Below are 22,638 nucleotides of genomic sequence, written 5' to 3'. Positions count from 1 at the left end.
CGGACAGTCTTAGAGCCATATCTTTTGATCAGCTACAATGGTGGCTCATCGACCACCTGTCTTTTCTAAAAAATGTTGTCGTTTCATTTAAAGGTTAAAACTGTCGCGTTTACATGTTAATAGACGATCATCTACAGATGCGGCCGATTGGCCACACCGACGGTTTTACAGCAGTTTTATATTTGAAAAGAGTAATTGAGAACTCATTTGAAAGAATAAAAGCAAGAAAAAACTACAAGAGTTGGGGGGACTTCATTTTTACAGAAGAAAAGAGAAGGAAATGGGGAAGAGAAGAAGAAAAAAGAAAGAAAATGAAGGTTTGAGTTTGAGTGAGAAGAAAAGAGTGATATAAAATATAGAAAAAAAAGAAAGAAAGTAAGGAACAAAGATACTACGGTTTCTCTGGTTTTCTTAATTCCAAACAATTATACACTAAATTTAAGTGTTTGGGTTCAGATTTGTATAACAAATAGTTATATAAGATTTCAAACCACATTTGAAGCTATTTGTGTTGATTTCGGTGACATTGCTGCTAATTCAAGTCACCGTGCTTGGATTTGGGTTTCTGCTCGAGACTTTGTTTGATCACGTTCGTAAGTCTACATTTACATCAAACTGAGTAATAGCCCATAAGGTATTTTTTGAAGGATTTTAAAGTCTATCTCTACTATTTGCAATTTGTTTATTTTGGTTTTATATTTTATGCCATGGTTTGGGTTTTGGAACGAATTCTGGAATTCTGCATTGTATGGTCGATCGACCACATCCTATGGTCGATCAACCATACCTTGTAGCCAATTGGCTACACACGTAGAATTCCAGAATTATGTTTCCGCTCATTTTCTCAGGTTGAGTCGATAAATTTCTGTTTTCGATAAATTTATATTTCAGCACATATTATTATTTGTTTTATATTTAATCATGTGAAATAAAATCAAGCTTGGGTCATAAGGGGTATTTTTGACATTATGAAAAGATTAAATTGGTCGAATTGATAAACTAGGTTGTGGATCTAATTACTATGCTGTTGTGTTAGACAATAGGATTCGAATGAGTCCTAATTGATCGAGTCCGACGTCGTAGTTAAATATGAAAGACGGGTCCCAATGTCCCACAACTAATGTTTATTTGTTTTACATGTTTAATAGCCTTATTTAAAGCTAGATTGGTTGTATAGGGCTATTTGTACTATTTGTTGAAATGTAATTTATTTTCCGTATTTATTTATTGCTTTCACGCGATAAATTGATATAAACCGAAAATGAATTAACTTATAAATGGTATTTTAACAAAATACAAGTTTACGTGTTTATTAATCAAACTCTTTACATGTTTAATTTACAAACCCAAACTCTGAAGATATGACATAATGTGAGCCCGTACGTTATCTAAATTTATATCCCCATACATTAATCCCAGGTGGCGACTCTGATAAAAATTTATTAGCCTAAAAACATGATAAATAGCGCAAAAAATAAAGTAAAACATACACCGGAAGGGATATAAGTTTAAAATGGTAAATGACGGTGTAATGTTCAAATGTAACCCTTTTTGTCAAAATAACCAAAAAGGATAATCGGATCCTATTCGGGTACTGACAACTGATTACCAACGAGTGCTTATAATTTTTTCCCTAAAAGAGGACTAAGATCCTCATCGTTAGTAAATTAAAAACTTTTGGATTGCCACTGTCAGGTTTGACCGCCGATAACCTCAAATTAGAAAATTCCAAGAATTAAATTTGTTTAGGACCACATTTACCATGGACATTCGTTTTTTATTTTTCAAAATCATAATTTTCGACATGCACTTTCCTTTTCTAATAAAAAACACCTAAATGACCTTAAAATTAAAAAGTTGAAGATTGAAGTTGCTTAGAATATTAGCTTCAAACAAACCATTAGAGTGTACCTTAAGGCATTGTACCTCATATTTATAATAACTTTGAATAGTATCCTATATTTTAGTAGAGTTCCAGATAACAATACCTAGATGTTGTGTTTATTTGGGTTACCTTTGAGAGTGTTGCTGTTTTCATTTATTTCAGCGAGAATAGAGGACAATGGATCGTGAATTTGAACTTTATCTTGTAATTAAGTCATATATCTTGGCGATTATACTTTTATAAAAGATTCTCGTTGATCCACGTATGAAAGTGTATACAATATCACTTAAATTAGTAATTTGGTTAATTTTAAATAAAATCTATATGGTTTCATGTTTTTGAGATCAGTATCTCTGTTTTTTTTATAACAAAACAAACACAGTGGTTTGCGTCATTAGCAGAATTAAGACAAATGTCTTAACTCCGTTAAAATGCTGACGTGATAGGAGGATAATTTAGAGATTTTTTTTTTATTTTGAAAAGTCAACTTCTTCTTTTTCTTCATTTTTTCTCTTCTTATTTTTTTTTAAATTTTGGAATTCCAAACGTTCTGGAGAATGCCTAGACGTTTGGAATTCCAAATGTTCTCGAGAATGTCTGGAATTCGAGACGTCAACGTTTGGAATTATCTAAAATTTCAAAATTAAAGAAGAAAAAAAGTCAATTTTTTCCTCAAAATTACCAATGCAGTTTAACGGAGTTAATACATTTGTTTTGATTTTATTAAAGACGTAAATTACAAAATTTGTATCGTTAAAAAAATGGCAAAACGCACCATTGGACCCCTGACCTATCCAAAATTTATGTGTTTGGCCCTTGACCTATTATTTGGTCACATTTGGCCCCTCACCTATTCGAATTAGTAAAATCACACCCAAAATGGATGGAAAGCTGACTAATGTTAATTCTATTACAACCCTATTCTGTGTGCTGTCTACTCTTCTATTTCGTTGAAAGCTCAAGACTCTATTTTCATACACCACACCCCTCTGTCACTCTCTTCATTTTGTAGTCTCATCTGTCGATTGTCGTTGCTAGTTTCCGATTGCCGTTGCGATTTCATTCTTCCTTCTCTTTCTTGTGCGGGTTGCCATTCAAGGTAATTTGTAGTTTCAAATTTGGGTTTTGATTTTGAACATGAATTTCTCTAATATTTGGTAGTAAACATGAATTTTGTGCTAAATGAGCTTGTTTTTAGGGAATTAATTTGATTTAGGGTTAAGATTGATGTTTGATGCCAACTCTTTTTTTCACTCTCTCTGCTTTTTGATTCTTATTACAGTCTTTCATTTACCTTATTATACTCGATTTCATTATATTGTGTAAATGGGGTTTTTGTTTGGATGACAAATAGAGCTGCTATTGTCTGTTCAAATATTGTATAGATTGAAATCTGAATTTGTTCTATAAATCTTTTCGCAGAAGAGAAGTCGCCGGAAAAAAGGAATAGCAGAAGACGACGACTGAAGATGGGTTTGGATGTAAAATATCGTTTTATGCCCAACAATGTTTTGGAACTTTTACTAATGCCTCAATAGATTGTTTATGTTGTAACAGAATTAACATCAGTTAACTTTCCATCCATTTTGGGTGTGATTTTACTAATTCGGATAGGTGAATGGCCAAATGTGACCAAATAATAGGTCAATGGCCAAACACATAAATTTTTGATAGGTCAGGAGCCCAATGATGTGTTTTGCCAAAAAAAAATTCACATATATCAATATATCAATATGTAAAAATGTGGAACCAAACGGGTTAATTTTTTTTTAAATTAACCCTACTAAGGCCCTGTTCTTTATCACTTAATTTTAGTAACAATCAGTTCAGTCCAGTTCAATTCACTTCAGTTCAGTTCAATTCAATTCAATTCAGTTCAGTTCAGTTCAGTTCAGTATTCAGTTTCAGCATTCAGTAATTTATCATTATTTATTATATTATAATAATTATTATTATTTATCTATAATTTATCATTATTTATTATTATTATTATTTATGCTTTATCATTATCTATAAATTAGATAAAAGTCAAGAAATGATAGTTTATTAAAGTATAAAAAAAAATTAAAGTATATATCGTTTAATAAAAAAATTAAAACTAAAGTATGCACTGATTCAGAAAAAAACTAAAGTATGCATCAATATTTAAAAATTAGGAATTGCATCCATATTATGAATTGTTTCTAAAATTTACCGAATTTATCAATGTTAGGGATAAAATTGCACCATTTTAGACGTTAGGGGTAAAATTACTCCTGACCCAAAACGTTATTTTTGCACTTTAACCCTTAATTAGAATAAAAAGTTAAGAGTTTATATTCATATGAAAATTTATATTTAATTTGATAGGCTTTAAATTATATGTAAATTTGTGTTTGTATGTAATTTATATTTTTAATTTAAATTAGGCTCATTTTTCTTTAATTTCATAGGCTTTTATCGAGCCAAGATTTTATCAACCCGAGCTTTTATTTGATATTCAATTTAGTTTTATCTTTAATAATATATTTATTGATATTATTAAATTTATTATAACCATTATTATTATTATAAGTTTATTAATATCCAATATTATCATTAAAATTATTTTAAAGTCTAATATTATCATTATTGTTAAGTTCGGTTAAGTTCGGTAGCATTCAGTTCAGTTCAGTAGTATTCAGTTTAGTTAATTTCAATTCAGTTCAGTTCAGTTTTTTTCGACGATAAAGAACCTAGCCTAATTTTGAAACTCACTAATTCAACCGAACCCATCTAGTCAAAACTAAAACATAAGCAATTCGTACAAGCAACCCTCCGTCCTTGTATTCCCTTCTCTCTCCAAGGCAACCAACGAACACACGCAGAGGAGGAGGAGGAGTTTCTCCCTTTTCTTTTCCGTCTCTCTTCGGATTCGGGTCCGTTCGTAGCTAATTCGTTCCTCTTGGCCCCATTAAAACCCTAGATTCCTCTCCCATTATCCGCAGGTACTCTTCTTCTTCCTCCTCTCTTCCGTATTTACGTTTTTGTTACAAAAAAATTTGTCGTTTGGTTTTTGGACTCTTGCCTTTTCCTCTCAGATCCGTCCCTGTTCTCTTCGTTTTTTACACTTCCAAAGTCTCGTTCGTCTTGTTAGATTGTTTACGCCTTGTTGTTTCGAAATTTTTTATAACATTTTCCACATTTTCGAATTTATTTTTATCTTATTCTCCACGTTAAATCTACACAATGTACGGACATTCTTGTGCTACTAACTGTTTGTTCATTTATTTATTTTTGCTATTTATTCGTTTCCTGTTTCTTATGCCCGTATTTCAAGCGGGTAATGCTTAAAAATGGAATATGGTGGTATCGCGTGTGTGGGTAATTCTCGAAACAAGGAAGAGTATAGTCTGTTGTCAATCCATTTATTATTATTCGTTCCTAAGATTGAATTAGATGTTGGTTTCTTCTACAGTTATATTTGGTGCGGCTTCTCGTTATGTTGTTTTTCTTTCATTAGCTGCATTGTTGTGGGAGGGAAAGGAATAAACCCAATATCGCAGACGAGATTGTTTTTTTTTCATGCAATCTTGTAAACCGCGTAGGCAAGAAAGGGGAAAGAAAGTACTTCTATTTTTGGTCCGCTCGTCTGAAAAAATCAATTTAGCTTAGCAAATTCACTTGGTAGTTTGCATGAGATATTCAAGTTCACAGTGTGCAAGGAACTGGTGGGAAATCGTGGATGTTTATTTTAAATTCATTGTTGCAGGCAAGGCAGCCAAAGTTACTGTGCCGGCCTGTTGAAGAATGGATCTTGAGGATAAATTCCTCCTTAAAGGTATTCTCTTTTTGTGCTTCTTTTATACCCTCTATTTTGGAGAATCATATTTGATTCTGCAGCTGCGTTGATCTCCATTTATGCTTTTGAAAACTGGTTGTAATGTTAGAGGAAGATTTGCTCAGCTCATTGAGCTTCTAGGGTCATGGAAAGAATCAGTTTTGTTCAACCCAAAGTCCAGATAACGACTGTTCTCTTCTCCCCCCTGCAGTAATCCACCTTCGTTCCTGCATTCCAATTTCACAGGAATTGGCACCTTATGTTTGCAAATTTTGCTTTCCACCATTAAGTTTTCCCTTTGAGAATCACAATAAGATGGCTTGATTTTGCGCCTTGCAGTTGAGGCAGGGGGTATCTCATTGTCAAGTTGGGTTTGGGATGCGAATGTCCATTCTCTTGTCTTAGATACCGAAGATTATTAGGCTAACCAGTATGATCTAGACTGTTGCTTGAGACTGGATTTCTATCTTATTACTAGTACTGTGTTGGTTCAAGGTTTTTAAGGTGTTTGTTTTTATGTGTAAAAAGGCATCTCCACCACTGCACTCAGGGCATCACTTTAGAATGTCAGTAAGCATTTCTTTTGTTAACCTGCAAACCTGTAGCTCTATCTCCCTCTCTATACTTTCTTGCTATTGCATATAAATTCTATGGGCATTTTAGAATTACTATCTTTTGGTCTTGCAATACCGAACTTCTAACTTGACTCATTCTGTACTGATGTTTGATCAATTATGCGAACCATTTGTAGGACTTCAATGATTCTCAATGACCTAGAATTGGCTAAAGAAAAGTATAAATCTGAAATAAATTGAGTTCCACTATGTTTGATCCTTTGAAAACTTATTACGGTCCAAAGATTGAATATTTAATGTAATAAATAGAAGTCGTCTCTTCCATACTGATTAATACTATTGTGCCTTCTAGCAGGTTTCTCAAAAGCATTTTTTTCAAGTTGACCTACTATAAACTAGTTTGATTACTAATTTGATATAATGTTCCATCTACTATCAGATTTTATGGACTTGTAGTAACTATGAGTTTCAGATGATAAATTATTTTAAAAGTTGATGAAAATTAATTCGCTATTTAAGTTTCTACTTTCCACCTAGATTGGTATTATTAAAACAAAGTTATGTTGGCCATGCTAAATTGCATATTTTTTTGCTCTTGACTGTTCTAGACATCCTCTTTTTTCATTTCATTCTGAATATTGATTTTACAGTTTGCATATGGACTCTGATTCTGAACAACATTTCGATCTAAAATATCATTTCCTGTCACAGCCGTTGCTTGTGGTCCCTTCTATTTTATTTGGTCTTTTCATTGATAATAAAGTATTTTTTATGGAGACGGTGCATTTGATTTTTACAAGTGGCTTCATTCATTCTTTGATGATTTAATGCTTGGGTTATGAATGATTTATTAGATCTCTCCGAATGAAACACAAAATGAGTGACTAAGTGCTACCATCTTTTATCTACTATTTTATGCATCATTATTATCTGTGAAAAAAAACCCAGTAAAATGTTTGTAATTTTTCTGAGGCTAAGCAGTTTCGGTGGAACGGGCTGCAATTTCTTCTTTTTTCATAAAACATAAAATGTTGTATGTTCTTTGGGTAACTTGCACTGGTCATTGAAGTTTGGGATCTGTTTCACAAAGGTCACCAAACTTCATTTTGTTCCAATAAATCACTAAACTTCACATTTGATTTCAATGAACTCATTCCGGCTAATTTGTGTGTAAAATTTCATGACCGGAATGTTGATGAGACACAGAAGACACTTGACTATATGCTAACTAAGTGTCACATCGGACAAGGTTGTCATTTGTTAGTTTTTTTTTTTTTTTTTGTAGCTTAGAATGTGGCACATGTTTTTTATGTCAGCCATAAAAGACATTCCCGGCATGGCATTTATTGACATATAGTCAACTATCTTTTGTGCCACTTCAATGTTTCAGTGAGTTTTTGTACAAAAATTGGCCGGAATGACTTTATTGAAATCAAATGTTTTAGTGATTTTATTGAAATAAAATGAAGTTCACTGACCTTTGTGAAACAGACTCCAAACTCAATGACTGTCGGTGTATTTTATCCTATGTTTTTTAGAGTTGTGGACTAGATTTTGTAAAGAAATTTTTTGTTCACAAAGATTCAATAACTCTGATAGATGTTTTGCCCCTTGAGAAAAAAATGCTATGGTGTTCAATGTGAAAAAGTAGGAGACTGACACAAGGTCAATGTTGCAAGTCTCAAATTATTGAGTTGCAGACAGAATTTACATTAGTGCCCAAAAAAGCTTTAGAAATGGCAAAGGCTATTCATGGATTGAAAATATTGAAGGATTAAAGGGATGTAAATGTCGAATGGCAAATTATTGAGCCTTCAATAGAAGAACAACTCCTTTGATACAATTTTTTATAGTAATGCTTGAATGGATTCATTGTTGTTTATGTACATGTACATACAGGTCATATGCAGTGAATAATTTTCCATTTTCTGCCAAAGACTTACAATTTTTTATTTTTTTTTTAAAGTTTCTGGCATTCAAAGCCTTTCCTCCAGCGTGCAGAGCACCCCCGAGAAAAATGGGAATTCGGATGATGCTTCAAGAAGTCCGGAACTCCTTCAAGAATTTCTGAAATCTGGACCAAAGAGGGAGCTTCTTCGAACTTGCTTTGATAAGGAGAAAAAGCACACAGCTTCGTCAAAGAGCAAAGGAACAGAATTTATGAAGTCAGGTAACAAAACAATTAAGAAACAGGAATCCAAAAAATCTTCTTCTAGTCCCATTAATCAGGCTCTCTCCAAGAAGCAACAAAGGAAGGGGGAAAATCCCACACGACTTGTACCCGCATCTGAGCAGTCATTGGGTTTTGGATGTTCAAGCACCTGGATATGTAAAAATTCTGCATGTAGAGCTGTTCTATCCATTGACGACACCTTTTGCAGGAGGTGCTCCTGTTGCATCTGTCATTTATTTGATGACAATAAAGACCCCAGTCTCTGGTTGGTTTGCACATCTGAAACTGATCAAGGGGACTCCTGTGGTCTATCATGTCATATTGAGTGTGCTCTTCAACATGAAAAGGTGGGTGTTGTAGATCTTGGGCAATTGATGCAGCTAGATGGTAGCTATTGTTGTGCTTCTTGTGGTAAAGTTTCGGGGATACTCGGGTAAGTGAATTCCATACATGTTGTGATTCATTTCTCAGTGAAGCTAGTTAATCGTTTTCAATAACCATTCCCACATTTTGTTGATTTGTTTTGGCATCTCAAATGTTCCTCCATGTATACCTTTTGATTAGTTTCTTCCTACTATGTCATTTTGTAGAGCATTTACCACTTTACATGTATGGGAACAACTTCCTTCCACTATAATTTTTCCTTAAAGAAGCCTGTGCATTTTTATGGATGCTGTCTTGTAGATTCCAAATTCCACTGTATGTATTGATTAATGAAACGGAAAGATGATCTTTGCTGCACTGGTGGTTTTTCAAAAAGAAAAAAGTGTTCTTTTTGTTCTAACAGACTTAGCAACCATAACTTTAGATGAAAATATGCTTTATACTACATTTGAACATATCAATGATGGCAATGCTCTTATTTGATTAATACTGACAGATGCTGGAAGAAGCAGTTAATCATTGCCAAGGAAGCTCGTCGTGTTGATGTGCTCTGTTATAGGATATACTTGAGCTACAGGCTACTTGATGGAACTTCAAGGTTTAAAGAACTGCATCAATTAGTGAAAGATGCTAAAGCCAAACTAGAAACGGAGGTGGGTCCAGTGAATGGTGGTTCTTCCAAGATGGCACGTGGTATTGTCAGCAGACTGTCTATTGCTGCTGAAGTGCAGACACTTTGCTCTCTTGCAATTAACAAAGCTGAGGAGTGGCTTGCTATCATTTCTAATGCAAACCCAAATCGCAGAGGTTATTAAATCAAAACCACTCCTTTCTCGTAAATGACAATCCTAAAGATTATAAAATGAATGATGAAATTGCATTCTTTGCAGAGGATTCACTTCCTTCTGCTTGCAGGTTCTTATTCGAAGATGTGACATCATCCTCTGTGGTGATCATTTTAATTGAATTGTCAACTGCGTCATCTGATGATATTAAGGGATACAAGCTCTGGTATTGCAAGAGTAGAGAAGAGACACACCCAAAAGAGCCTATCTGTGTCTTTACAAGATCTCAGAGAAGGATTTTGATATCCAATCTGCAGCCATGCACGGAGTATACTTTTAGGATTGTTTCATATACAGAGGCTGGTGACTTTGGTCACTCTGAAGCCAAGTGTTTTACCAAGAGTGTGGAGATAATTCATAAGAACTCTGATTCTTCAGTTGCTACAAATGGTAAGAAAGAAAATTCCCTTTCAGGAGGAGGTACTTCTGGTTCAAAGAGGGAATCTAAAACTACTTCGGCAGTAAATTCTTCTGGATTTAAGGTTCGAGAGCTTGGAAAGATCCTGCATCTGGCTTGGACTCAAGATCAAGGGTGCTTCGAAGATTTTTGCAGTGTTGATACGGAAAAGTGTTGTGGAGCAAGCAAAATGACAATGCCTGAAACGCCAGAAGATCATTTGCCATCTGTTTCACGTGGGCTCGACTTAAATGTTGTTTCAGTACCTGATTTAAATGAAGAGCTGACTCCTCCATTTGAGTCCTCCAGGGATGAAGATAATGGGTGTACTTTGGAACAAGTTGTTGAAGCAGATGATGATGCTGCTTCTCATGACATAAAGAAGAATGGTTTGGCCAGATCACATGGCAGTGGTGACTCCCAGACCTGGACTGATGGGCCAGGCAGAGAAGTGCCTGCTGTTGATTCCGGGACAGAAGTGTGTAGGAAAAGAGCTGCTCAGTCCAATGATGAGATGCATGACTGTGATAGCACTTTGATAAGTGGATCACCTTTTCGTGTATCCAACGGGTCAGGCTGCTTGGATGAAAACTTTGAATACTGTGTGAAGATCATCCGGTGGTTGGAATGTGAAGGACACGTCAGCCAAGAATTCAGGCTGAAATTGCTGACATGGTTTAGTTTGAGATCAACAGAGCAAGAACGTAGAGTAGTTAACACCTTTATCCAAACTCTGATTGATGATCCAAGTAGTTTGGCAGGACAGTTGGTAGACTCGTTTTCAGATATAGTATCAAGCAAGAGGCCTCGAAACAGTTTCTGTGGCAAGCTGTGGCATTGATTGCAGCAAGACATATCCTAAAATACAGTCTGATGATTAATTTTTTTAATCCCTGATGACAAATTACATCTGATTGTTTTGCCTTTTCTTGTACAGGCATTTTTTCTTGATCACTTAGGGAAGTGATTAATTTATGTTATGGACAGGACAGGTATGTATGTCCAGCTAAAAGTTGGCTGATTGATTTGCTTGGAAGGAAATGACCCTGGGATTGAAGGCTTCACGCTGTAAATAGAATTTGCACTTGAGGTTTCATCCTGAACGTGGCTTTTGCAGTGCTAATCACATGACATTTGAAGCCTGTTGACTTTAGTTAACTTATGATGGATAATGTTAATTATTTTGCCTTGTCTAATTGGAAGAAGGGTATATCAAATTGATGGCTGATTTAGTGTTTACGTTTTCTTCTACTTTCGCATGTTGAAATGAAAATGTTTTATGAGAGAAGGCGCAGAAGAGGATCTTAGATTAAAACAAGGGTGAGTCCTTACCACACAGTATAGACCTTTCTTTGATTTCTTCCTTTTAGTGGGGGGATAAATGGTTAATTTGTTTCAAACTGAATTTTAATACATCTATCTATTTTTAGTGTTTGTTCAAATTACTATAAAAGTGCCAGCATATATAATTACTTTATAATGTTGACTTGTGCTAAAGTGTTTAAGCTCATAACTAAAATTTATGTTAGAGAAAATTCATCCACAAGCTATTCTATTCTAGTTCAAATTGACTCTTTATCCTTTATAGTTCGAGAAAATGATGTAGCTTCACATTTTCTGATTTTTTAGATAAGAAAGGAAGTTCTTCATGCCTTTGTCTTGTGAGGTTTTATCCTGCGCTCTTTTTAACCGCCGGTGAGACCATATATGTATTTTTACGTTTCTTTTTTATTTTGAACTATATGTCATGTTTCATTTTTCTAATTTCTTTTTGTCTACGAGTACCTGTGATACACTTACCCATTTAAAAAAAATAAATTAAATAAAATTTAAAAAATAAATTAAATAAATTTTAAAAGGCTTAATACATCATTTGCCCCCTGAACTTGTTCAAAAAGCTTGATTGACCCTTGAACTTTCAAAGTGTTCCGATAGCCCCCCGAACTTGCAAAAAATGTTCAGTTAGCCCCCTGAACTTGCGTAAAACGTAATCAATTGATCACTTGGTCGTAAAAAAGTAAGTTAAATGCGGAAGATGTATTCCATGAGTCTTATAAAAAGTAAAATGACAAAAATCGGAATATACGATTCTAATATTAGAGAAGACAACTTGTATAGTTAAGCAAGCAATAACTTCCTTTTTAATCTATTTTTTAATTATGTAATAACATTCTAAGATACATGGAATACATCTTCCGCATTTAACTTACTTTTTTCTACGACCGAGTGATCAATTGATTACGTTTTATGCAAGTTCAGGGGGCTAACTGAACATTTTTTACAACTTCAGGGGGCTATCAGAACACTTTGAAAGTTCAGGGGGCCAATCAAGCTTTTTGGACAAGTTCAGGGGGCAAATGGTGTATTAAGCCATTTTAAAATTAACAAAGTATACATAGAATTTTTTTTAATGAATACATAAGCTTAATATTCCATAAATTTAACACAGTAAATAAGGGAAAAGTACAAAAATAATACTTGTGGTATGCCCAATTTGCAAATAGAGGCATATAGTTTAAAAGTTTGCAAATAGAGATCTGTGATATGATTTAATTTACAAAATAAGGTATCTCAGATTACACTGTTGAGTTCTGATTACAACCAATAACATTTTTATCTTGAAAAAAAATTGTTCTTACATATCACCAAAACGAGGCCCTTCTCCCAAAATGCAGCTCCCTAAATCGAACCATAAATCATATGATGGAAATTTTACGTTTTTTACTAATTTCATGGTTTATGAACTAAAATTAATATTGAAGTTCATTTTAAACAACTGCAGTTTAATTTTTGGGTATGTTTTTTGCCAATATGTAAATGTAATTTAAAAAATAAAATAAAAATTTTCTTGATTGAATCAGAACATTATAATGTAATTTGAAATACCTTATTTTGTAAATTAAATCATACCACAAACCTCTATTTGCAAACTTTTAAATCACATATCCTTACTTGTAAATAAGGCAAAACAAGCATTATTTTTGTACTTTACCCATAAATGAATACCATAATTAAACTGAAATGAGTGGTTAGAAAACTAATATGACTTAAAGTGAAGTATTGAATCGATTTGACATAGTATGCATTGGATCCAATGCTAACTAGAAAATGAAAGCTCCCTATCGGCACCCACACGAATAATTTCGATGAACAAATTAGTGTCACACTAATTTGAATGTCTATAAAAAACTAGTTACGAAAATGCCTTTTCTCACTATAGTTTTTATATATTTCAAAATACAAGATAATAATAATATATAAATATAATGGAGCGCGTTCACCTGGATCCTGAGTGACCAAATGAATTTGGTCATTTACCGTTAGATCTAGGCTCATTAAAATCTTACGATGAAGATTGAAAGCGCCTTAAGGTATAGATTTAATAAGTGTAGATCTAACTGTGAATGATCAAATTCATTTAGTCACCAAGGGTACAGGTGAACGCTACTGTATAATGGAGATGTGAGAACTTGTACGGGCCTTTGATAATCGGAGGTCACTTGTACGGGGAACGATCCTTTAGAACACTTCGATGTCCAAGTTAGTAAAAGCTTTAGAGAGAGAGAGTGTGTGTGTGAGCAGACTTTGTGAATACGCTGATTTGAAGGTATACGATTGACCGAATTTGACACATGGCATTTGAGAAGTTAGACTTCAAGCGCGTCCCTTACACCGGTCAATTCTAACATTCCAGAATGAAAATGGAGGAGTGAGAAATACCACTTTTATGGAGTTAAGGGAGTAAATAGAACATTCGATGAGTTGGGGTTGGGGGAGGGGGTAATTGGACAAGTTGAGGGGGTGAGAAATACAACTTTTATGGAGTTAAGGGGGTAAATAGAACATTCGATGAGTTTAGGAGTGGGGAGGGGGTAAAATGACCCATTTGGACAAGTTAAGGAGACTGGAGGAGCATTAGGCCCATTATATACTTAAAATTATATACAAATTATCAAACCAGTATACTAACTTATTATACTATAGTAAGTACTTAACTTATTCTATTCTCATTTTATTTTAATTTCTATCTTGGAATTATGTGTATTTTAATACTATTTAAAAATTTAGGTTTGGATAAAATTATGGTTAACCATTGATTTTTGATTAACCATTAAGAATTGGTTAAAAACTGTAACCGAAAATCCTAAAATCCTAGTAGAAATTAATGGTTAACCATTCATACGGCTAGTCGATATGTATGGACCGATTTCGGTTTCAATAGTTAAAAACTGATAGTTTCGATTTGATTAATTGTTTAACCTCATGGATCGGTTAACCGAACCCCGCCCGCCCTTATTATTTTGTGTCTATGCATGCTAAAGCAAATCAAGACTATGGTAAATTATGAGATCTTAATAAATCCCTCACTAACAAAAGTTAAGTCAAAATAAATAAGTTATAAATCGGTTGCCTCTCTAATATCATAAATCAGCACGGTTTATTTAGGGGCCACTAGGTCATGAGAAGTTCAGACTCTTGGTTCAATGGATAAAAAAAAAGGGCGGTCCGGTCGCACTACGCGTCCCCGCTGAGCGAGGGTCCGGGGAGGGGTCCCACCACAAGGGTGTACTGGGGGCAAGCCTTCCCCTGCCAATTTATTTGGCAAGAGGCCGCTCCTAAGACTCGAACCCGTGACCTCTTGGTCACACGACAACAACGTTTACCGTTGCGCCAAGGCTCGCCCTTTCTTGGTTCAATGGATACCACCTGAATCGAAAAACATTTTCACAAATATAAGGTTAACGACATAAACTAGCCTAGAATAATTGGATGTGTCACTCATGTTGTTCGAAGATGATAAGTAATATGGTTGAGATTAATATTAAAACACACTAGTTACTAATATGGTTAGTAACTCAACAACCTACGAATCATATAGTTGATATGGCAAGTATATGATTGATTACATGAATCTACCTATTGAATGAAGCTAACTTGTTGAGTCACTCAAGGTGAAACTTCACTAGATAGGATCTTAGCTCACTAAAGAGTTTGTGAAATTCTTCGAGTTAATATAGAAGGTTATTAATTTGGTAAAATAGTGGGAGAAATTTATACATGCAAAGACTTATATTTAAATAGAATACATAAACAAATGAATAACATCCGTCACTTTATCTCACTCTCAAGTTATAAAAGCAAATACTCGAAATCATGTCTAAAACGGATCTTAGAAACATTCTTACCGATAACAAATTGACTGATTCAAATTTCACCGACTGGTTTTGTAACCTCAAAATCATTTTAATTGGGTATGTATTAGACACACTGATACCCACCGTTCCGGCTGATGATGCTCTGATTAAAGAGATTGATGTTTATCAGAAGCATCGATCAAATAATGAACATGCATGATGCATCATATTTGCAGCTATGACACCAGAGCTACAAAGGCATCATGAGAACATGGATGCATATTCCATGGTTATGAACTTGAAGAAGCTGTTGGACAAACAGACTCGATGCGAACGCTATGAGATAGCAAAGTTGTTGTTTCTCTCCAAGATGCAGGAAGGTTGTTTTGTTGTGGCACATTGTGTCAAGATGATTGGTTTTATTACCAAGCTTTCTAGTATTGGATTTGTGATGGATCATGAGTTAAATGTCGACTTAGTTCTACAATCCCTCCGAGAGAGTTATTCATAGTTCATCATGAACTATCAGATGAATGACTTACATACTTCTCTTAAAGAGCTCTTGAATATGCTCAAGTCTGTTGAGTCCAATTTAAAGAAAGACAAGGTGGTGTCCGCACTTGTTATTGAGGGATCTCACAAGAGAAAAAGGAAGTTACCAATTTTAAAGATTCTAAGAAGAATAAAGGTGTGAAACCAAATCAGGCTAAAGGTAAGGAAGTGAAGAAGCCAAAGGAGAATGCCATTTTTGTGGTAAAGATGGACAATGGAAGAGGAACTGGAAGGAGTACATAGACTTCCTCAAGAAAGGAAAATGGAAAGCTTCAACTTCTAGTATGTTCTATACAACAACAATAAAGCCTTAGTCCCGAAATGATTCAGGGTCGGCTAACATGAACCATCATATAAAACCGTGAAATCAAGTCGTGTCAACGACATAAATTCTCTCCCTCCACTCCGTCCTATCCACTACCATATTTTCCTCAATCCCCAATAAACTCATATCACTCTCGATCACCCTCTTGCAAGTTTGCTTAGGTCTTCCCCTACCCCTTACCACTACATTCCTTTGCCACTCTTCAGTCCTTCTAACCGGCGCATCAAGCGCTTTTCGTCTTACATGGCCAAACCACCTTAGTCGGTTTTCCCTCATTTTGTTCTAATTATTTCATTATTCACCTGATCCTTTCTCGTATGACTAAACATCCATCTCAACACACGCATCTCCACCACCGACATCTTATGAATGTGACAGCGTTTCACTGTCCAACACCGTACCATATAACAATGATGGTCTGATTGTCATGCGGTAGAATTTTCCCTTCAATCTATTAGACATTCTAGGGTCACAAAGAAAACTCGTAGCACTCTTCTACTTCGACCAACCAGATTTAATCATATGAGCAACATCTCCATCTACTTCTCCATACGTTTGGATAATTGATGGAAAATAGGCTAACGTATAGTAGTGGAAATATAAAAAAATTTAACCTATTTCCATTAACCCAAGATCCGTTTATCGTTATTTCATATAAAAAGGGATAAAAGAAATACCTTTCAGAAGTTCTATCTACCGTTGCAAACGAAGTGCCCACAACTCTTACTCTGAGTTCCCGAGCACAAAACAAAACAATTGAAGATCAAGTTAGAATCAACCGTATATAACAACCAAAGTAGATTGTCTCTAATTAATCAACACAAGATCAAGGATAAAGAGAAAGAGATGAAAATCAATTGAACGGAAGGAAGCGGTAGATAATCTCGTCCTCTAGTGTGTGGGTCGAAATTTCTCTCTCCCGGTTTGCTTGTGTATTTCGAAAATTGCATATAAGGGGGTATTTATATCCTCTTGTATCTAAACCCTAGTTAGATAGAATTAGGTTACTGAATAAGAATTTAATTCGGAATATAATTCTTATTAATTATCTATAATTATATCTTAAATATAAAGATAATATTTAGTAACCTTATAGGATAATAATAGGAGTAATATAATCTAATTAAAACTCCTAACATATTTATCCTTTAATTAATATAATTCATAATCCTAATCTAATTAGAATTGATAAAATCAAATTAATTATTTATGTATCTAATATACATAAAATCGCCCCCCTTAATTAACTGGGCCTTATTGGGCTCAGTTGGGCTTCCGTCAATTAATTAACATCTGTCTCTCTTTTGGGTTCCAAGTCTTATGTGTGACCCATTAGGTTCTTATTGCTTCTAGCCGTATGCAACTATTAAACTAATTTTCATAGAATTATATTTATCTTTGCATAACGGAATGAGTACGCAAAATGTGATTGGCAAATCCGGAAACATTCCCCCAGAGCTATAAGAAGACAGGTTGATTCTGTCGTTGACCCATTCCATATTAGTTACAGTATAATTCGATCCTTTATCAACTACATCCTTGAACTGAATCTTATGACTATGGATAATGTCAAGTCACATATAGCGATACGTTCGTTTTACTTGTACAGGCCGAGTCAACTCCAATTAGATAGGTTAAGAGAAATCTGCATTTCAATCTTAAGCTATCACCTTGCAAGGATTTAGAGTCAAGTCTTCCACAAGCGATCCATGGACATATCTCCCATTTATCGGGAGTGATAAATGCTTAATCCAATGTATAACTATCCTGCAATTACTTCCTGTGATACCCAACGTCTGCCGTTCACACCCCAGAGTCATCTCTGTTAAGGATCGTGTTACAACAGGATCAAAGCATCACATTCCGTAATCCAGAATTACTAATTAACATTCATTTGAGTCTGAGGATTACTTATACCTATTAATACCAATGAGATAAACAGGTGACAAGGATGAATCTACCCATCCTGTTATCTCAAGTCGGGTCCCCAATCCTAATGAACTCCTTTTCACTAGATCCACGTAACTGTCCAGATATCTGTATATATGAAGCTCGTGAGATCAGCTTTCTATCGCGACAGAAGACATTGTTACATGCAAGTCTCAACAGTGATATGTCAATCCTAAACATATTACTTGACTTGGGGTGGTTTTAAGTTTATTAGTTTATTATAAAGTTTCGTCTCACTTCATGCTTGTATGAACACTTTATAATCACTTTAAATAAACTTACGTATTTCCTTTTATTAGACTTTATTTAGTTCTTAAAAGGGAATGCCTTTATATAGTTATAAAACATATATCTCATTAAAACAAACGATATAAAGAACACTTCATTTACATTAAGTTTGTATCCTAGAACAATTGTCTATAGGACACTAAACCTCAACATACTCCCACTTGGACTAAAGCCAATTGTTTCTACAACTTATCCCAGTAGAAGTTAGATGACGATCATGTACTTTCTGGGTTAAGGGCTTTGTCAACGGATCTGCAACATTGTCCTCAGTATGTACTCTTTCTATTCTCACATCTCCTCTTGCCACAATTTCTCTTACAATGTGGTATCGCTTTAGGTAATGTTTGGATGTATTATGAGACCGTGGTTCCTTTGCTTGCGCAATGGCTCCATTGTTATCACAGTACAGTGTAATGGGATTTACAATGTCAGGCACCACACCAAGTTCAGTAATGAACTTCCTAATCCAAACCGCTTCCTTTGCTGCTTCCGTAGCAGCGATATACTCTGACTCAGTCGTAGAGAAAGCTACGCTTCCTTACTTGGAACTCTTCCAGCTGACCGCGCCCCCATTCAAGATAAACAGGTATCCTGATTGGGATTTAAAATCGTTCTCATCTGTGAGATGACTTGCATCTGAAAATCCTTCTATTTTCAGATCCCCTTCTCCGTACACTAGGAACATGTCTTTAGTTCTTCTCAAGTACTTAAGAATGTTTTTGATGGCAATCCAGTGCTCGTCTCCCGGATTACCTTGGTAACGACTCGTTATACTTAACGCGAACGCTACGTCAGGTCTAGTGCATAGCATATCATACATAATCGAACCGATTGTGCTGGCGTACGGGACTACAACCATGCGCTTCTTATCATCATCGGTTTTAGGACATTGATGATTGTTTAACTTTACTCCATGTATCATGGGTAAGTTACCTCGTTTCGATTCAAGCATGCTAAACCGCTTTAGCACCTTTTCGATGTATGTAGCCTGTGAAAGACCAAACAGTCTTCTTGATCTATCTCTGTAGATCTTTATACCAAGTATATAAGCTACTTCACCAAGGTCTTTCATTGAGAAGTTACCAGATAAACCATACTTTTATCGACTGTAGTAGAGCTATGTCATTTCTCATTAATAATATATCGTCCACATATAATATCAGAAATGCAACTGAGCTCCCACTTGCTTTCTTGTAAATGCAAGCTTCTTCGCAATTTTGTTCGAAACCAAATTGTTTTATGGTTTCGTCAAAACACTTGTTCCAGCTTCTTGATGCTTGCTTGAGTCCATAAATGGATCTCTGAAGTTTGCAAACCTTGTTTGCATCCTTTGATATGAAACCTTTAGGTTGCATCATATATACATCCTCAAGCAGGTTTTCATTTAGGAAAGCTGTTTTCACATCAATTTGCCAAATCTCGTAATCATAGTGATCGGCAATAGCTCTGATTGATTTGGACATAGCCACAGGAGAGAAAGTTTCATCATAATCAATTCCTTGTTTCTGATGATATCCTTTCGCTACTAACCTAGCTTTGTAGGTGCTAACATTTCCATCCATGTCAGTCTTCTTTTTGAAGATCCACCTACACCCAATGGGTTTTATCCCTTCGGGTGGATCAACCAAAGTCCACACTTGGTTGGTGTACATGGAACCCATCTCAAAATCCATGGCTTCGAGCCATGCTTTAGAATCTGGACTGTTAAGAGCCTCTTCGTAGTTTTCGGGTTCATCGTCTAACACGGGGACCTCATCATCATCTCCCACTAGAAAACCATATCTAATAGGGGGTTCACGAACTCTTTGTGATACTGCATCGGGTTCCTCAACTGCCTCTGTTATTTCAGTCGGTGTTTCTTGTTCTTGAACTTCATCAAGTTCAATCATGCTTCCCTTTTTTGTTTCTTCGAGAAACTCTTTCTCTAAGATTTCTCTAAGAAGGTTGCGTGCTTGGATACTATTACTTTCTGATCATCTGGATGATAGAAGTAATATCCCATAGTTTCCTTAGGGTATCCAATAAAGAAACATTTATCAAATTTAGAATCTAGTTTGTCGGACGCAATGCGTTTGACAAATGCTGAACAACCCCATACTCTCATGAATGAGAACACAGGTTTCCTACCAACGAACAATTCATATGGTGTGGAACTAGCGGATTTAGTTGGTACTCGATTTAGGGTGAAGAGGGCAGTTTCTAAGGCATAGCCCCAGAATGTCTTTGGAAGTAATGCTATGCTCATCATGGATCGTACCATATCTAGTAAGGTACGGTTCCTCCTCTCGGATACACCATTGTGTTGTGGTGTATAGGGAGGTGTCCATTGTGAGCATATCCCACATTCAGTTAGATAATTCAGAAAATCATCTGAAAGATATTCGCCACCTCGATCGGATCGAAGTGTCTTTATTTTCTTTCCTAATTGATTTTCTACTTCATTCTTGAAGCATTTGAATTTCTCAAAAGCTTCAGACTTGTGCTTCATCAAGTAGATATAACCATATCGGGTATGGTCGTCTATGAAGCTTATGAAGTATCTGAATCCTCATCTTGCTTGGACTGACATAGGACCGCATACATCAGAATGTATTAATCCTAGAGTGTCTGATACACGCTCACCTTTATTGCTAAAGGGTGTCTTTGTCATTTTACCTTTTAAACATGCTTCGCATGTTTCCAATGATTTAGGATCAATTGAATTTATAAGCCCATCTTGATGTAGCTTAAGCATGCGTCTTTTGTTTATATGGCCTAAACGACAATGCCACAAGTAAGTTGAATTATCTAGCTTATGTCTTTTGGTATCAATTGCAAAAACAGAAATTTTGTCATCTAGCACATAAATCCCATTTTGTGATATTCCTGAAAAATAGAAAATCCCATCTCTATAAAAATCGCAATGTTTGTCTTTTATTGAAATATGAAAACCGTCGTCAACAAGACGACTAATAGAAATAATGTTACGAGACATTTCTGGAACATACAAATAGTTCCCTAATTCTATTACAAGCCCAGAGGGCAAATTTAAAGCATAATTTCCAATGGCGAGGGCGGCGACTCTTGCTCCATTTCCTACTCGCAAGTTTATGCTTCCTTTCTTCAGTTCCCTAGTCCGATTTAGTTCCTGCATATTTGTACAAATATGAGATCCACATCCGGTATCAAGTACCCAAGATTCAGACTGTGAAACTGTATTTATTTCAATATAAAACATACCAGATGTTGAAGTCCCGACTTCTCCCTTCTTGAGGGTAGCTAGGTACACCAAACAGTTTCTTTTCCAATGCCCTTCTTCACCACAAAAGTGGCACTCTCCTTTGGGCTTCTTCACTTCATTTCCCTTTGTTTCGGTGAGCATAGCCCCCTTGCCGTTCTTGGGATGGTTTGGATTGGGAGAGTTCCCTTTCCTCTTCTTTGATCCTTCAATAGCAAGGGCCGGTATCCCCTCGTTTCCTTTCATATTGGGCTCGATTGTCTCGAGCATATTTGCAAGCTCTTCAAGAGAGGTTTGCAAGCCACTCACTTGGTAGTTCATAATGAATTGCGAGTACCTCTCGGGGAGGGACTGAAGAAGTAAGTTTTCACTTAGTTCATGATCCATCGCACCTCCAATACTAGAAAACTTGGTGATAAGGCTAATCATCTTGGCACAATGTGCCATTACAGACGTGCCCACCTGCATCTTGCATCTATATAACTGTTTTGTTATCTCGAAGCGTTCGCACCGAGTTTGATTCATAAACAACTCTTTCAGGTGCGCGACCATGGAATAGGCATCCATTTCTACATGTTGCCTTTTCAATTCCGGTGTCATTGATGCAAGTATGATGTCTCCCACATGATCGTCATCAGCCTTATGCTTCAAGTAAGCATAAAATTCTTGGTAGGGAGCACCATCCGCCGGGTAAGGGGGTATCGGTGTATCAAGTACATACCCTTTCTTCTCGAACTTCAAAACAATTTTGAGATTACGAAACCAGTCGGTGAAGTTTGAACCGTTCAACTTGTTATCGGTAAGTATATTTTGCAGATTGGTGTTAGTCATGATTTTAAGAGTGTTTATTTAAACTTGAGAGTGAGAAAGAGTAAACGTATGTTATTCATTTGCTTTAAAATACATCAATCTAAAATTATAGGCCTTTTAGTTTATTTTAGATTGCTCCCACTATTTTGCCAAATTAATAGCCCTCCATATTAATTCGAAGAATTTCACAAATCCTTTAGTGAGCTAGGATCCTAACTCCTGAGATTTCGCCTTGAGTTTACTCAATAAGCTAGTCTCATTTGTTAGGTAGATTCATGCAATCAATCACATCTTTGATGTGAT

General features: G+C 35.5%; 1 protein-coding gene across 3 annotated transcripts; it reads left to right on the top strand.

Annotated features, from left to right (window-relative positions):
- The first annotated feature begins 4,669 nt into the window (after positions 1-4,669).
- On the top strand, positions 4,670-11,295 carry LOC136202285 (VIN3-like protein 1). 3 transcript variants are annotated; one of them, XM_065992797.1, is made up of 5 exons: positions 4,670-4,851; positions 5,616-5,684; positions 8,226-8,865; positions 9,313-9,623; positions 9,707-11,295. In XM_065992797.1, exons 2-5 carry the CDS (start codon positions 5,654-5,656, stop codon positions 10,897-10,899), a joined length of 2,175 nt encoding a protein of 724 aa, XP_065848869.1. In that variant the 5' UTR covers positions 4,670-4,851; positions 5,616-5,653; the 3' UTR covers positions 10,900-11,295. The 3 variants fall into 3 exon arrangements, with proteins under 3 accessions (XP_065848869.1, XP_065848870.1, XP_065848871.1); XM_065992798.1 differs by having other exon boundaries at positions 5,322-5,684; XM_065992799.1 differs by lacking the exon at positions 5,616-5,684.
- The last annotated feature ends 11,343 nt before the right edge of the window (positions 11,296-22,638 follow it).

Source organism: Euphorbia lathyris, chromosome 8 (genome assembly GCF_963576675.1).
Source record: "Euphorbia lathyris chromosome 8, ddEupLath1.1, whole genome shotgun sequence".
Lineage (NCBI taxonomy): Eukaryota > Viridiplantae > Streptophyta > Magnoliopsida > Malpighiales > Euphorbiaceae > Euphorbia > Euphorbia lathyris.
The sequence above is the reverse complement of the archived record's forward strand: the minus strand, read 5'-3'. Positions and strand labels throughout refer to the sequence as shown.